This window comes from Cnephaeus nilssonii (assembly GCF_951640355.1).
Source record: "Cnephaeus nilssonii genome assembly, chromosome: 22".
NCBI lineage: Eukaryota > Metazoa > Chordata > Mammalia > Chiroptera > Vespertilionidae > Cnephaeus > Cnephaeus nilssonii.
In genome coordinates this window covers 12,768,547-12,785,883 of record NC_137093.1, presented here as the reverse complement: position 1 = coordinate 12,785,883, position 17,337 = coordinate 12,768,547, and the positions used below count along the sequence as shown (strand labels likewise).

General features: G+C 53.8%; 2 protein-coding genes across 2 annotated transcripts; both read left to right on the top strand.

Annotated features, from left to right (window-relative positions):
• Window positions 1-556: 556 nt before the first annotated feature.
• Window positions 557-1,100, top strand: VPREB1 (V-set pre-B cell surrogate light chain 1; the record flags this gene model as incomplete). The annotated part of the gene is made up of 2 exons (XM_079762310.1): window positions 557-602; window positions 688-1,100. The coding sequence occupies 2 exons, from the start codon at window positions 557-559 to the stop codon at window positions 1,098-1,100; spliced, it is 459 nt and encodes a 152-aa protein (XP_079618436.1).
• A 7,234-nt stretch (window positions 1,101-8,334) lies between these two features.
• Window positions 8,335-15,577, top strand: LOC307094269 (immunoglobulin lambda-like polypeptide 5; the record flags this gene model as incomplete). Its single annotated transcript, XM_079762949.1, has 4 exons — window positions 8,335-8,531; window positions 8,958-9,005; window positions 13,582-13,700; window positions 15,258-15,577. 4 exons carry the CDS (start codon window positions 8,335-8,337, stop codon window positions 15,575-15,577), a joined length of 684 nt encoding a protein of 227 aa, XP_079619075.1.
• Window positions 15,578-17,337: the final 1,760 nt, after the last annotated feature.

The following is a 17,337-nucleotide window of genomic DNA, read 5'->3' as shown; positions in this document are numbered from 1 at the left end:
GTCAGCAGGGCTGGGGCGGGGCCCGGGTTGGACCGTGGTGAGGGGGAGAGTTGCTCTAGGTTTGTGGGTAGTGAGTGCTCGGAGTGTGGAAGGGAACAGTGTCTCACTCACCATCAGGGCCCAACATTGTCTGTTGCTCAGAGCAGGTGTTTCACCACCTTCAGGATGTGTCCTCTTCCCAGTTCACCAGGCGTGTAAATTTGGACAAGAATCTTGTTTCTGTGGGGCTCGGCTTTCTCAAGGGGACGTTGAGGTCACTCTCCCTCAGGGACCCAAGCTTGCAGGCTGGCCTGCTGGGCACTGGAGTGTGAGCTTCCAGCAGGTGTTTCCTCCCTGAATGCTTCTGTGAGGACAAGGCAAGAGCCACAAAGGCCACCCTGGGACCATTCCCCTAACTGATGCTGCAAACCCAAGAAAGTCTGGGATGACGGTGGCTGGAACTGGGTGTGCAACGGCCCCACCCCTGGGAGGGTGGAGGAGGATGCTGCCCAGACCCCAGAGAGCCCCAGGAGTGGTGGCTGCACAATTCAGGAGGCAGAGCTCGCACGTCTGCAACATGTCCTGGGCTCCTGTCCTGCTGGCGCTCCTCGCCTACCTCACAGGTGAGAACTCCCCAGAGCTCACAGCCGCGGGCCCCTTCCCTTGCCCTGCCCTGCCCCGGGTGTCCATGTTCTTCTATGTCCCCAGGTTGTGGCCCTCAGCCAGTGCTGGATCAGCCACCTTCTGTGTCCTCGCCCCTCGGAACCACAGTCCGTCTGGCCTGCACGTTGAGCAGGGACCATGATGTCAGCATTTATAGCATCTTCTGGTACCAGCAGAGGCCCGGACACCCTCCCAGATTCTTGCTGAGATATTTCTCCCATTCAGACAAGAAACAGGGCCCCAAGGTCCCTCCACGCTTCTCTGGATCCAAAGATGTGGCCGAGAACACGGGGTATTTGAGCATCTCTGAGCTGCAGCCTGAGGATGAGGCTATGTACTACTGTGCTGTGGGCGCCCAGAGATGGGAGAGGGAGAAGATGGAGATGGAGAACGAGGAAGAGAAGGAGCCTGCTGCTTCAGTGTCCCAGGCACCCCCGGACACACTCACCGTGAACTGAAGACAGAAGGGCGTGCATCCCCACAGAGAGGGCGAGGAGGAGGGTGGGCCGTGGGTGGTGCAGAGCGAAGGAGTCGCTCCTTGTCCAGCTGGGCCCTGTTGGAGGCTGGATTGGGGGATTAAAGCTGCTTGTGTCTTGGGAAGTTGTTTGGTCTGACTGGTGTGCTGAATTATACTAAGGTGGCCCCAGCGGTTCTGTGTAAGGTCAACATGGGTAGGACGCACCCAAGAACTAATGAAGGTACCAAGAGATGGACTCCTGTGGGTTAGGGGGCAGGGGGGCTGACATAGCACCTTTGGGGGGGACTCTCTGGCCAAGGACAGGGCCCTCTGCTGTCACCGGTTATTCGCAGAAGTTACAGGGTAAGCCAGCTTAGAGGTGCCTTCATTGGGCCTCTGGGGAGAGTGGATGCTGAGTGACAGGTCTGGAGCGGGGGCTCCAGTACAGTGCTATTGACTTTGGGGCCAGACAGTCCTTTGTTGGGGGCCGTCCTGTGCACTGTAGGGAGTTGAGCAGCATCCCTGGCCTCTGCCCACTAAATGCCAGCCCCTGCGCCTTCACGCCCATAGTTATGCCAACGAAAATGTCTCCAGGCGTTGCCAGATGTCCCCAGCGTGGCAAAATCGCCCCAGCTGAGAACCACTGGTCAGGGTGAGAGAAATGCATTTAGTCTTCTGTGCAGGAGAACAGCAGGGCTGGCCATTATATTTCCTGTAAAGGGCCAGGTAGTAAATAATTTTGGTTTTCCGTGCCAATGATGATACATTCTCTCAGCTGCTGAATTCTGTCCTTACAGCACAAAAGCAGCCACAGACAATACATAAACAAATGCGCATGGTCCTTCCTATTCAACTTCATTCATAGAAACAGCGGGGCTGGGCCGGATATGGCACTTGGGCCACAGTTTGCCAACCTCGGTTCCAGGGAAGCACCCCGGTTCCTGCCTCCAGGTTTTAAACAAGCCATGCCAGGTGTGGTGATCGAGTCACCCTCAAAACCTCTGGACCCACCGAAGGACCTGGAGGCAGGAGAGGCGTGGCCTCCCCAGTTAGCTTGTTGGGGGACGAGGGAACAGGTGAGTTCCTGCAACCCTGACCCACAGCGCAGCACCCTGATCCCTGGATGTTGGGTCACATACTATGCACAGAGAGGTGCCAGGCAAACCACCTCCCCTGTGCCCCCAAACTTGGCTGAGAGCATCCACTTATCATGTCTAAAATGACCCAGGGAGTTCCCTGATCGGTTTGGCTCAGTGAATAGAGTGTCTGCCTGCGGACTGAAGGGTCTCAGGTTCGATTCCAGTCAAGGGCATGTACCTTGGCTGTGGGCACATCCCCAGTGGGGAGTGTATGGAGGGCAGCTGAATCAACGTTTCTCTCTCATTGATGTTTCTGACTCTCTATCCCTCTCCCTCTCCATTCCTCTCTGTAAAAAATCAATAAAAATATATTTTAAAAATAAAATAATAAATGACCCAGGGGGTCCCCCCAGAAAGGCAGGCACATGTGCCCAAGTTTTTTTGTAAAACAATGCCCTCAGCTCACAGCCTATTTGAGGTGCCCTTTGAACTCTCACTTCCTCAAATGCACAGAGTTCTTTCTGCACCAGGCCTTTGTTCCTGAAGAGGAGACTCCAGGCTCATGTTTTTAGTTTTGGGGGGTGTTTTTATTTAGAAAAGTCACAGAGGTAGGAGTGAGTTGTAGAAGCAATGGGCTCAGAAACAAGTTACAGCAAAAGAAGGGCCCTTGGACTTCAGGGGGGAGAGGAGAGAGAGAGAGAGAGAGAGAGAGAGAGAGAGAGAGAGAGAGAGAGAGAGAGAGAGAGAGAGCATTCCCTGGGGGGAAAAGGGGCGTGAAAAAGGGGATGGGGAAAGGTGTGGGCATGCTACATAGAGAGAGATGCTAGACTATGTTTTTATTGATTTTTAGAGAGAAAGGAAGGGAGACATGGAGAGAGAAACATGGATCAGTTGCCTCCCGTATGTGTCCTGACCAGGGATCAAACCCACAACCTTTCTTTTTTTTTTTTTTTTTTTTTTTTTTTTTTTCGTTTCAGGATCTTTTATTTATTTATTTTTTTTTTAAATTTCTTTATTGATTAAGGTGTCACATATTTGTCCTCATCCCCCCATTCCCATCCCACACCCCTCCCCTTGGATGCCCCAACCCTCTGTTGAACTTAAGCATTGGTTAGGCTCATATGCATGCACACAAGACCTTTGGTTGATCTCCCCCCCCCCCCCCCCCTCCCCCATCCTCCCTCTGAGGCCCGATAGTCCGATCAATGCCTCCTTGTTTCTGGTTCTGTTCTTGTTCATCAGTCTATGTTGTTCATCATTTCCCCTAGATGAGCGAAATCATGTGTCACTATAGATATACTTATAAGAATTGAATGTGCGACGAGCAATAATAGTTATGCTGACAGGCAAATGAATCAGTCTGTAGTGAGTTTCTTTCTGGACCAACAGTTCTTTTGAGACCCAATATCAATGTCCACCGGTTCCCTATGAGTACATGTCGGCACTGACCCCTCAGCTCTGGATGGTGGACAAATGGTGGTAATGCAGGTCCGACTCCCTCTGGTTTGGTCTCGGCTGGACCCAGGGGCACTGCTTCACCCGGATCCAGGGGCCCACGGCCTCGCCCGGACCCGGGGCCCAGGGCTCACCCGGCTCCAGGGGCCCGCGGCCTCGCCCGGACCCGGGGCCCAGGGCTCACCCGGCTCCAGGGGCCCGCGGCCTCGCCCGGACCCGGGGCCCAGGGCTCACCCGGCTCCAGGGGCCCGCGGCCTCGCCCGGACCCGGGGCCCAGGGCTCACCCGGCTCCAGGGGCCCGCGGCCTCGCCCCGACCCGGGGCCCAGGGCTCACCCGGCTCCAGGGGCCCGCGGCCTCGCCCCGACCCGGGGCCCAGGGCTCACCCGGCTCCAGGGGCCCGCGGCCTCGCCCCGACCCGGGGCCCAGGGCTCACCCGGCTCCAGGGGCCCGCGGCCTCGCCCCGACCCGGGGCCCAGGGCTCACCCGGCTCCAGGGGCCCAAACCCACAACCTTTCGGTGTACAGGACCACCTCCAACCACTGAGCCAACCAGCCAGGGCAGGCTCATGTTTTTAAAAGCCAGGCAGGTAACCTGCCCTTCTGCGTTCATCCTTCGTGACTCCTGCATCCCGTGCTGCGACAATAAACCCAGAGAGCCAGAGTTGTACTGGGCTCCTCCATCATCTTAGTGCCCCTGCCCCACCAGATCCTGCGGGGCGAGACCCTGGCCTCCGGCCTCGGGCCAGGCAGAGTGTGAGTCTTAGCTCTGGTCAGCCTTGCCAGGGTCAGTTGAAATCTAGGCCAGCATTTCCAACGTTGTATGTAAGGAGTATAATAATAGCACCCATTAATTTATATCAAGTGCTTACCTGGGCTTAACTATAATGGGCGCTCAACAAAATAGTAGTATCATTCCTTCTTCATCAGTCACCAGGCCTGGCCTTCTCCCTAGTCCAATCCCCTCGTTAGTCCCAGATCCAGCCTTGCCTGCACTCCTTCTCTCTAAGCCTGGATTGTCTCCCACTCTCAAAAGCACATATGCAAGCCATTTCTGTCATTTCCAATTTTCTGTTGACTACATTTTTTTTAAAGGAAACAGGTGAAGTTAGTTTTATCCCAATATATCCCAGATACTGTCATTTCAACATGCAATCAATATAAAATTAGTTATAAGGAAAAAATAAAATGATAAAATTAGTTATAAGATGGTTTAAACGCTTTCTTTTTAATCTTCAAAACCCAGCGTGTATTTTACACTGTGGTCCCTCTCCGTTTGGACCAGCCACGTTCCCAGGGAGCGACAGCTGCCTGTGGCTTGGGACAGGACCGCACAGGTGGAAGGAAGAAAATTCAGACTCCGTATCCTGACACAGCCTTTGGAGGTGGCCCAGCTCTGTACCCAGCCCCATGGCTTGTGCGCCCCCCTCGCTGTCTGTGTCGTATGAAGCCCCTACAATTGATCCGACACTTGCTTCTCTTGGTTGCCTCCAAACCTTTGCTCAGGGTGTGTCCTTGCTGTCCCTTGTCGGTGACCTCCAGCTGGCTGCACGGACTCAGGGTCCCACAATTACCTCAAATCTCACTCCTTGGGCAAGATTCCCCTGACCTGTTTATTCAGTTACTGACTTCCTGCGATGTGCAGACATGTGTTTTCCTAACTATATTTAGCACCTGCCACACAGCTCTACATTTATTTTGCAAGTCTCTCTCCTCCACTAATGTGCACATTCTCAGTGGGCAAGATCTGTCCTTCTCACTGTATGTGTGATGGACACTAGGTGATCATAGAGTTGGGTGAATAGATGAAGGAGTAAATGAATGCATAACTGAATGAAGTCTTGGGTTCCAAAGACCCTGCCATTCCAGGATCCCATTAGATGGCTGGGGTCATTGTGATTCCCTAAAAAGGGAAAGCTCTGTTACAACTCTCTCTCTCTCTCTCTCTCTCTCTCTCTCTCTCTCACACACACACACACACACACACACCCCTTCTGATGCCTGGTATGTGACACCGGTGATTAGAGTCAGCAAGCAGAAGTGGTGAGGAAAGGAAAAGCTTGACATAGACTAATGCAGGGACAGGAACACTTGGGGCACGCTCTGTATTGGTAATGGAGAAGAGCGATACTGGAGAAGGTGGGATTCCCAGACTGTTGCCTGGTATAGCAAAGTGTCAACGGGGCTCCTGACTGTGATACGGAACAAGTGTGCGGGGTGCTAAGAGCTGTGGTTTGTGCATATAAATGCTTGATGGAGCTCCCAAGTTTTACACAGAAACATAGAACCCAATGGTCTTGGACACATCGCAAGTGGCACTAAAGACGAGGGACCCAAACATTCTGACCTGAGTTAGACTCGGAGGCCCCTGGGAGGGTATCTGAGGAAGAACCAGGGCCTGCGGAGGATGGAGCAAGCCAATCAGATAGAGTGAAATGCAAGGGCTCTCTGCGCCTACCCAAGGCCGGTGTGGTTGTGACAGGAGTTGGCAAGATGAGCTACGGGGCGTGGCCCCACGGAAAGAGGGAGGGTGGAATGAACACGTGGCGGCCCGTTGGGACACAAAGAGCTCTGGCATTTCATTCAAGGTTGCATTTTTGTGATGTATGCTCAACACTCAAATCCATTGGTTCATTATGGGATGCAAAATGGGGGTATTTTCCTTCTCGCATTTCTCCTTCACTTATTAACTAGAAAACTTCTACAAAGAACACTTCCACTCATCAATGATTTAGTCACCTGAGGGACTGCTTCTATAGTAAAGGCAAGATCAGTGTCTGATATTTTTCTTCTTTATTTACCAACTATCAAAATAACAAGTCAGTGTGCCAGCATCACACAACTTGAGTTTGTTAGTATCATTGAAAGTTCATGGGTATAAGCATATTTGAGGTATTTAAATCCATGGCAATTATTATAAGTATTCTATCTTTGGCCCGTACAAGCCCAGGAAAATCAGTCTCTAACCAAGAACATGTTGATGTGTCAAAAATAGTATAGCCCGGCTGGAGTGGCTCAATGGTTAACGTTGACCTATGAACCAGGAGGTCACGGTTCGATTCCCCTTCAGGGCACATGCCTGGTTGTGGGCTTGATCCCCATTAGGGTGTGTGCAGGACGCAGCCGATCAATGTTTCTCTCTCATCATTGATATGTCTATCTTTCTCTCTCAAATCAATAAAAACATGTGTTTTTTTAAATCTTTAAAAATAAAAGAAGCAGAATATATATATACTAGAGGTCTGGGGCATGAAATCTGTGCACTTGGGGTGGGGCCTATGCTCTCTTGCAGTCTGGGAGCCGTCAGCCACCGCCACTGCGCTCGCCAGCTGTGAGCCCAGCTTCTGGCTGAACAGCGCTCCCCCTGTGGGAGTGCACTGACCACCAGGGGGCAGCTCTTGCATTGAGAGTCTTCCCCCTGGTGGTCAGTGCACGTCATAGCAACCAGTTGTTCCACCGTTGGGTCGATTTGCATATTAGCCTTTTATTATATAGGATACTGTGACCAGCCAAGTTGACACATAAAGTTAACCTTCACCCTGGCCTTACATAAACAATAGCAGCTACATCATCACCCTCATGTTGAATGAAACCTCCCGGCTTTGTAGATGTTTTGAACCTTCTAAAATAGCAGCAACTACCCCAAAGATGGCTCAGGAGCCATCCAGCAGGTCCAGTGACCCTGAGAACCTGGGATTTTCTAGAAAATTTGCACCTGGGACCTCCTCTCCAAGCCCTGGGGCTGTCCCCAGAGGAACCCCCACTTCTGGGTCCTGGGCATTGGTGAGTGTCACACCCACACAGGGGTTCTGGGATGGAGCCGCTTCAGCTTGGACAGCTCCCTAGGGGAGCCCAGGTCAGAGGCACAAGTGGGCTAAGCACCTCAAAAGGGACAAGCTGGACTGGATGAGGGGTGTCCCAGGGGGTCCTCCATTCCCTGAGACATCAGCAAGTCAGTCTGTTACAGCACCGTGACCATGGCTAGACAGACACCAGCAGGCGGTCTGGATGGCCCAACTCCAGCAGGGCATGTGGCAGCCAGGAAATCCCCTCGGGGGCCCTGGGAAGAGCCTCACAGAGATGGACAGGCGTGGGGCCTGGCGCTGTCCGGGGCACCCTGGGTCTGCGTGGACTGGGACACAGGCTCTGAAGCAAAGGGTGGTTGCAAACACGAGCTGGCTGTGGCACACCAAACACCGTTTTTATAACAACATCACGATCCCCGACTTGAACACTGGCTTCTTGCTAAACCAACACCTGTTTCCTCCCCGGTCACCGCTACCGCCCAGGTGTGGTCAGAAGAGGAGCCCCAGCCCCAGCCCCAGGCCCCAGCTGAACTCAGGTGACCCCTGGTCCACCGGACGCTGGGCAGGAGCAGGTGTGCCCCACGCAAGGCCCCAGGGGCCCAGCCAGGCTGGCAGCTGTGGTGGGGGACAGTTGAACCCTGGATCCTGACCACAGCACGGCAGTTGGCAGATGCCCCGCTGGGAGAGACCCTCCGGAGTAACGGCCATGGCCCTGGAGAGGGCGGGGCCCTGGGGGCAGGGACCAGAAAAGGCCCAGGCAGAGGACAGGGCCATGGCCCGGGCGCACTGGGACAGTCACTGTCAGCGAGAGGGACCAGAGGCACCTGCCAACCTAACCCTCCCCACGGGAAGTGTACACCAGCGGGTCAGCCAGAGGCGCCTTCGGCCCTGAGCGCAGATGAGGCCCAGGACAGGGCAGGTGGGCTGTGAGGCCCGCAGCGGGCAGAGGCCTGGCTTCAGGCAGCACTGGGCCCTGATGCTGCTGGGCCTGGCCGTGGGCACCCATGGCCTGCTGTCCTCTACCGCGGCACCTCGCAGCAGGGGTCCAAGCGCTGGAGCCCCGACAAGGAGCAGCCCCAGGAGCCTGTGGGACAGGTAAGGGGCTGAGTGCGTCCTGTGGGGGACCTGAGGGTCCCTGAGCCCACACTGGGAGTCGGGGACAGAGAGTGGCAATGAGGGGGAAGGGGAGAGGAGGGAGAGTCAGCTGGAGAGCAGGGGCCTGGGCAGACGCCGGCTTTATTGAAAGAGTTGACATTTTGTTCAGTGTGGATTTGTTTGCATTGATTTTTACTTTTTAATATTGTATTAAAATGTATTTATCTTCTTTACTGGGTGTGTTTTTTTTGGCACCCCTTAAATTTTGTACCCAAGACTAGTGCCTCACCTGGCCTTCTGGGTGGGGCAGAAACGGAGGCAGGGAGGGACAGGACGTCCCCAGGGGTGTGGGTGCTGTTGTCCCAGGGAGCCAGGCCTCCTTCTCTTAGCCGATGAGCTACGTCCTCACTCTTCCCCTCTGAGTAGGCCCCACTCCCTGGAGCAGGGGGCCCAGACCCTGGCTGATGCCTTGAGGTGGGGGTACCTTTCCTGGTGTCCTCGGGTCACCAGACCCTGAGCCAAGGATACTCAGCCTGGGCTGCCTCTTGGGACTGGCCTCCCGGGAGCCCGAGCCCACCCAGGACACAGACACCTCCGTGGGAAAGGCCTTGGGTGAGGGCTTTGAGGGCCTTGGTCTGTCCCTCCTTGATGCGTGACCCCAGCCCCTCCTCTCTGTGTGTGGTGGGAAGTCCTGGACCAAGTGCTGAGCATCCGGAACCACTTAAGATAACCAGTGGGCACAATGACACACTCATCCTGGGCAGCCATCATTTTAGGGGCAGAACCTCCCTCTCAATGGCCCCACAGGGCAGATCCCGCTGTCATCCAATTCACAGATGGGGACAGAAGCTGAGAGAGGTGAGGTGACCTGCCCAAAGTCACACAGCTGGTGCAGACTCCAGTGCTGACACTCAATGGCCTCCAGCCATCCCCATCTCCAGCCCCTAAACTGGGCTAACAAGTCCACCTCTCCGGGCCTCAGTTTCCCCCTCTTCCAAGTGTGGGGTCCTAATAGGACAAGGGCCTTGCAGCCTGGAACCCACACCAGGGATGCTGGGGTCGCCGTGATGAAGGGCTGGAATGGAGTGAGCTGATCCTCTGCTATTCCAGCACTGCAGCAGGGAGGTGGGTCAGCACCTGTGGGTGTCAGGCCAGGACTGGCATGTCCGTGTCCTGCAGGGACTGCTGAGCAAGGGCAAGGACCAGGAAAGCAGGAGGAGAGATGGAACCCCATCAGGGTCAGACCTTATGCTGAGGCTGGGATCCCAGGGGAACAAGAGTCAGCCCCACTCAGGTCCGCCCAGAGAGGGGGGCGGGGTGAAGCGACAGAGGCACACACAGGGAAGGGCAGAGGAGGCCTCACTGCAGACGGAGTACAGATACTGGGACCCACCTCAGAAAGCTGCCAGTGGTCCCCAGAGCTAGAGCGGGTGGGTCCTGGGAACAAGGTGGTCTGAGGGGTGGTCGGCAGGTGGCCAGGCCCAGACCTGGAGGACCCATCCTTGGAGGACAGACTTCATCTGGGAGTCCTGAGGGATGTTGCAAGAAAACGACAGGACCAGACTTGGGTGGGTGGGAGGGGATGGAAATCAGGATTAGAGAGACCTGGGGTGGGCGTGGCAGTGGCCCAGGCAGAGTGGGCAGATATGTGGACAGACTCAGAAGGTGGGAGGAACTGGATGCCCTCTGCCTCTTTTTGTTGTTGTTGTTAATCCTCGCCCGAGGATATTTTCTTCCATTGATTTTTTTGGGTTTTTGTTGTTTGTTTCTTTTTTTCTTCCATTGATTTTTTTGGGTTTTTGTTGTTTGTTTCTTTTTTTCTTCCATTGATTTTTAGAGTGGAAGGGAGGGAGGAAGGGGAAGAGAGAGAAAGAAACATTGATGTGAGAGAGAGACACATTGATTGGTTGCTTCCCATGGGGTGGGGATCCTGCAATTCAGGTACTCGTGTCCTTGACCGTGTGCCCTTGACTAAGAATCGAACCCAAAACCCCTTGGTCCATGGGCTGATGCTCTAACCACTGAGCAGAATCAGCCAGGGCACCCCCTGCCTTTTTTGATAGACAGGAGAACACGGTGACTGCATCGGTGTGTCCTGTATCTCAACAAAATGGTCCAAGAGAAGGGGTGGTCTGCAAAGAGTTGCTCTTCCCCAAGAACATCCACTCACTGAGGGGCCACTCAGGGCTGGAGGATACAAGAGGGTCAGCCTGAACCAAGAAGGTCATGTCCAGATGTGGGGACAGACCCATGGACACTTTAGGAGCAGTGGAGTGGCAGGGGCCATGGCCAGGCTGGTCTTTCAGATAGAGGGCGCTGACCCATGATGGGAATGCTCCAGGCAGAGAGCAGCGTGGGCCCAGAGGAAAGGGAGGTGTGCAGATGAGGCAGGGAGTTGGGGAAGGGATGGGAGAGGCAGACCCAGGAAAGGGGGAGGTACTGTTTTTAATTTCAAATTCTACTGTCGTTGCTGGTATAAGTAAAAGTATTTGACTTGTACATTAATTTTGTATCTTGAGACCTTGCTATAATTGCTTATTAGTTCCAAGAGGGGGGGTGTGTATTTTTTTCTAATCCTCACCTGAGGATTTTTTTTTTCCTATTGATTTTAGAGAGGGTGGAAAGGAGGGAGGAGGGACGGGGAGAGAGAGAGGGGAAGAGAGAAACATAGATGTGAGAGAGACACATTGCTTGGTTGCCTCCCACACATGCCCCAACCAGGGCCAGGGATCAAACCTGCAACAGAGGTACGAGGTACATGCTCTTGACCAGAATCCATTCGCAGGCCAACAATCTAACCACTGAGCAAAACTGGATTGTGTGTGTGTGTGTGTGTGTGTGTCAATTCTTTTGGATTTTCTATACAACCACATTATCCATTTATTTCGTCTCTCTGTATACCTTTTATTTCCCTATCTTATTGCATTAGCCCCTGCTCTTCAATTTTCAGTAGAATATTGAAAAGCAGTGGTGAGAAGAAACATCTTTACCTTGTTACTGACCTAGCAGGAAAGCTTCAAGTTTCTCACCATTAATTATGATGTTAGCTATAGGTTTTGGGGTTTTTTAATTGATTTTTAGGGAGAGAGAGTGTGTGTGTGTGAGAGAGAGAAACATTGACTTGTTCCACTTATTTATGCATTCACTGGTTGTCTTGTATGTGCCCTCACCTTGGTGTGTTGGAATGATGCTCTAACCAACTGACCTACTCAGCCAGGGCTAGCTATAGGTTTTTTGTAGACATCTTTTAGCAAGTTAAGTAAGTTCTCCTCTGAGAGTTTTTGTCATGAATGGGTGTTGAATTTGTCAACTGTTTTTTCTTCATCTAGTAACATAATCATGCGATTTTTCTCTTTAGCCTGTTGATGTGATAGATTACATTAATTGATTTTCAAATGTTGAACCAGTCTTGCATGCCTGAGATAAATCCCACTTGATCATGTTGCATAATTCTTTTTATACATTGTTGGATTTGATTTGTAAATATTTTTTGAGGATTTTTGCATCTATATTCATGAGAGAGATGTCTTTAGTTTTCTTATAATGTCTTGCTCTGCTTTTGGTATTAGGGTAATACCATCCTCATAGAATGAGTTAAAGTGGGAAATTTTATGCTATGTATATTTTGCCACAATAAAAAAAGAAAATGGCACTATATAGAGAGATAAATATTAAGTGTACTTTTTAAAGTGCACTTCTATATTGCTTGTGTTATATATGTAATTTTAAAACAATAAAAAAATTAACACACACAAAAAAAATCTTATATTTGCATCACAAAACCAACCACGGCTGACTGGACCAGCTTTTAAGGTGAAAATGCAGAAATGCTTACAACCAATAAGGCCCAGCTCAATGCCACATTCTTATATGAGTGGGAAGTTAAAATCAGCAAAACACAATCTGGGGCTTCTAGTTTTAACTTTTAAAAAGGAATATTTCGATGCTGAATTTAAGCCCACAGGCTTCCGGCCTGGGGGTGAGCGGGGGTGAGAACACTCCTGATCATGCGTGACAAGACGAAGACAGAAAAGAACTGGGTTGGGAGAAGGGTGGCCAGTCTCCGTTGGATGTGGTGAGTTGAGGTTCCTGTGGGCCATCCAGCTGGAGATGCTCACTAAGCAATTTGGGCAGAGCCGTGGAGAGAGAAGGCTTGGAGCTGGATGGACGTGAGCCTCACCATCCAGGCAGTAGTGGGAATCTACAGTGTGCCAATGGCAAGGAATGGGTCAGTGGCCATGTATGGGCCATAAAGAAAGGGGAGCCAGAGGAGGAAGAGCGAGAGGTCTCAGGTACCCAGGGGAAGAGAGTCACTGGAAAGAGGATCCAACTCTGTGTTGCTTCCTGCAAGAATGTAAGGCTCAGCAGGAACTGGGGAGGGGATCTCAGGCTTGACAGGGAAGAGGGACTTGTTGGCCTTAACCAAGAGGTTTTAGGGAGAGATGGAGATGAGAACCGGGGGCCCTGCCATGTCTCAGCACATGAAACAGTTACTGGCAGACAAGGGCTTGGGGGCCATTATTAAATGGACGGTTGGATGATGGATGGGTGGTGGGTGGAGGAATTAATAGATGGATGGACAGAAAGACAGCGGTCTAAGAGATCGGAGTGGGCTTCAGAAAGAGAATTGAATCGTATCTTGATGTGTGGAGACAAAGTGAAAGGGGTTCTCTACGTGGGAACACTGTGAGTCAGGAATGACCCGGTGTCCTGGGCCCAGGGAAGAAGCCCACCTGGCTGGACCGTGGGAAATTGTGGGGAAGGGGCCCTCAGAGTCCCTAGAATGAGGCCAGGAGAGGTCAAGCAGATCAAGCAAGTTCAGGACCATTTGGCCGATTCGGCCGTACCACACAGCTGCCTGAAGGGACACATCAGCACTGAGGACTCAGTGGCGACCAGGGCAGCCTCGGGGGGATCACACACAAGGTGACTCCAAAGCACAGGTGGTACCTGCCTGGGAAAGGGAGCCAGGCACCAGGACACCCAGGTGTGCCCTGGCCGCCCACTGCCCCTCCCTCCTGCTGCAGCCTGTGCCCATCATACCCGGCAGGTTCCCGTTCAGGACCGGGCCCCAGGGGACGGGCCCCAGGTGCTGGCCCGGCGGGTTTTGGGCGGATCTTCAGTCACCGTGGTATGTCTTCAGCAGCGGGACGCAGCTCATCGTCCTGGGTAAGTGGCTCTCATCCCCTTTTCCCTGGTGCCCCACCCCTCTGCTGTCCTGGGAAACTCACCTTCTCTGTGCAGGCTGCTTCCCCTCTGCCCTCCCAGCCTTCAGAACCCGTGCCCAGGCCCTGGCCTGTGTGGCTCAGTTGTTTGGGCGTCGGCGTCCTGGGTACCAAAAAGGTTGCTGGCTTGATTTCTGGTCCAGAGCCATTTCGATGTTTCTCCTTCTCTCCCTCTCCCTTCCTCTCCCCCCCCCCCACCTCCCCCCAAAATCCATAAAAATACCTAATAGGGGGAAAATAGCCGATCCTCACCTCCCTCTATAAGGTCTGGGGGAGACGGGTTGGTCTCAGGTAACCAGCAGGGAGGACCCAACAGCAGGAGCAGCCACCTCCAGAGTCTGACAGCTTGATGCAGCTGGGTCCCGGGGGCCGAGGCTGGGGTTTGGCCTGGAATGGGGCTCCTCTCTCTCTTCCAGGACAGACACCCACAGGGGACTAGAGGGTGGCCCTGGGGTCTGTCCCATCCAAGCGGGGAGAGACATACAGTCGTCTGGGGACAGGGCTGAGGCTGTGACCCCAACCTCCAGGGGCACAGGGGCACCTGAGGGGAGGCCTGTGGAAGGCGGAGCTAAAGCTGTCTGGGCTGTGAGGACATGGGGAGGCAGAGACACAGGTGGGACAGGTAAGGTGGCCAGCAGCTCAGCCTCCCAGGACAGTGGTCAGAAAGGAGGAGGTTCTGGGAGGCACAGACTCATCTGTCCCTGGAGCCCCATAATCTCTGTCCAAGGGTCGGCCACCCACCTTCCTCTAGGGTGCATTAGACTCAGATGACAGCGTGGGGAGTGGATGGGGGGCTCAGAGCTGCAAACTGCCCCATGAAGTCAGTTGTCAGAGGTCCTGGGGTGGCGTGAGGCCACAGTACCCATCATCAGGGGGAGCAACATCAAAAACGCAGCCGAGGTGAAGGGTCCTGGGTCAGGGCACGAGGGGCGGGAGGCAGGCAGAGCCTGAGAAGTCCCCGGGCTCCAGCCTCAGCCCTCATTGGAGAGCTGCGGCTGGGCTGGGGCCACGCTGGGTGCCCAAAGGCGACAGGGGCTCCAGGCCCCTCTGTGTGCTGGGCTCAGGCTTGGGGCCCCCCCACACCATCAGGCCGGTTGGGGGAGCCCCGATCACAGAGGCCTGGGGCTCCGGAAGAATGAAGTGAGCTGGGGCCTGATGCTGGGCTGAGGGTCGGGAGTTGGAAGCCAGACCCCACACTCAGACTCTGGAGACTGGGAGGAGGGAGGTCAGTCAGCCTGCCCTGCTTACACCTGGGTAAACTGAGGCTACAGGTGGAGGGGCTTGACCAGATCACAGGGAGACTTGGAAGGGCTTCTGGATGGGTGGGGGCTGTCTGCTGTCCCGGGGCTGAGAGGAAAGGAGGAGACAAAGAAGGAAGGAGGGTCCCCTGGGTGACAAACACGGACACAATGGACGGGTCACAGAGGATGTAGATCAGTAGGGGGGCTGCACCGACGCCCGCTCCCCCTCTGCGTCTCACACCCCTTCTCTGTCCACATAGGTCAGCCCATGTCCGCGCCCTCGGTCACTCTGTTCCCGCCCTCCGCTGAGGAGCTCCGCACCAGCAAGGCCACCCTGGTGTGTCTCATCAGTGACTTCTACCCGGGCAGCGTGACGGTGGCCTGGAAGGCAGATGGCAGCCCCGTCACCCAGGGCGTGGAGACCACCGCGCCCTCGAAACAGAGCAACAACAAGTACGCGGCCAGCAGCTACCTGAGCCTGACGCCTGACAAGTGGCGATCTGGCGGCAGCTACAGCTGCCAGGTCACGCACGAGGGGGGCACCGTGGAGAAGGCAGTGGTCCCCGCAGAGTGTTCCTAGGGCCCTGAGCCCCCCACCCTCGGGGCTGGAGCCTCGGGACCTCTGGGAGGGTCTCCCCTCCCACCTGAGTCATCCCCAGCCCTGCTCCCTGAACCCAATCAATTCTCAAAACGTTCTTGTCAATCAGAACTCATGCTCTCTGCTCGTTCTTTTCGAGTCTCATATTTAATTGGTGGCTCTCCCTGGCTCTCGGGGTGTGGTGGGAGGATCCTTTGTGCCCAGCAGGAGTTTCCTGGGGCACCTCCCAGGAACCTGGCCAGGACACAAGGGGTCCGGTCACCTTTCAGTCCCTCTGCCCTCTCCTTCCCCCGGTCCCTCCTCCAGCCCATGATGTCCCTCCCTCCTGGTCGGATGGAGTTGGCCATGGCCGGTGACCGCCAGATAAGCTCTCGCTCCCTGCCCTGGTGCAGATGCCCTGTTCCTGGCTCTCGCCCCCTGGGATGCCCTACTCAGCTCCTGCCCACCCTCACCCCCTCCCTTTCACCCCGTCAGGCTGGACACCCCGCCCCCCCCCCCACGGGGTCCAGTACACGCCAGCAGAATCAGTCTTCATTTTGTTTTTTGGTAATCCTCATCTGAGGATATTTTTCCTATTGATTTTTAGAGAGAGAGAGGGAAGGAGAGAGAGAAAGAGAAACCTCAATGTGAGAGAGAGACACCAACTTCACACCCACCTTGGTTTCTGGGTTATCAGATACTAAAGATGGGGTTCTCCCATAAGAAAAGGGGTTCTCTTTCCCCACCCCAGTAAATCGAGGCATCGGCATTCTAGTAAATATATCCATTTTGTGTGATGTTTGCAAATGTCCAATCACCCCCAAGAGTTGGGCAACTCTGAACAGATTGAGGCAATGCGGATTTCACCTCGGCCCGAGATGACTAGTCCCACCTGCCACCTCCGATAAACCCGGGCAGCAGCTGGCTGGGGCTCCAGCGCAGCATCCAGACACGTTCCTCCCCACGACTGCCAGTGGATCTGACCCTAAATCGCACTTCTGGTAAGTCACTGGCCTGTTTCCCCACTGTAACAGGAGTGGCCATCAGGGGCCGTCTTCTTGAGCCTTTGCAGTGTCCCCTTCCCCCACCACAGGAGGGGTTAGGGGAGAAAGGGGAAGGTTGAGGGGGAACCAACCTGGGACAGACAGGTGGTGGGGATGGGGGTTATGAAACCAGGGTCCCCACCTCTCTTCAAATGACTGTGGGTTCACTCTGGGAGGGCGGGATGGATCTGTGATGTCTACTTAATTCTTGGCTACACCTGGTAGGATTCTCTAAAAAGTAAAGCACAATGTAATGTTTTATGTTCAAAGAACTTTAGGAGTAAGAACAGAAAATTAAATATTCAAAATACTAATAGTGTAGTAATCGTCTGTGCCCGCTGTTTGCCATTCAGGTTTGTTTCCCTTCGTCCTCTGGGCTCCACGAGGCTATGAGGTGGCATCATTCCCCCACATTGCAGCCAAGGACACTGAAAACAGAGCCTGTGGCTTGAAGAGTGGGCTTACGACAGAGCCTGGCACTGATGAAGGCAAGGAGCAGGTACACCCAATGGCAGACTTCTGGTCTACCCCAAAATGATAGTCAACACATGAATGAGCATGGCCTTTGTGGGTTAAATGAATTACCAGATACTAAAATGTTAAAGTATAAATTTCTACCTTACTCTAAACAATAATGTTAATGACAGAACTTCTTACACAAGAAGGAAAAGGATTACAGCAAGAATCAGAAAAATCAAATCCAAGAATTTGGTGTTTAAA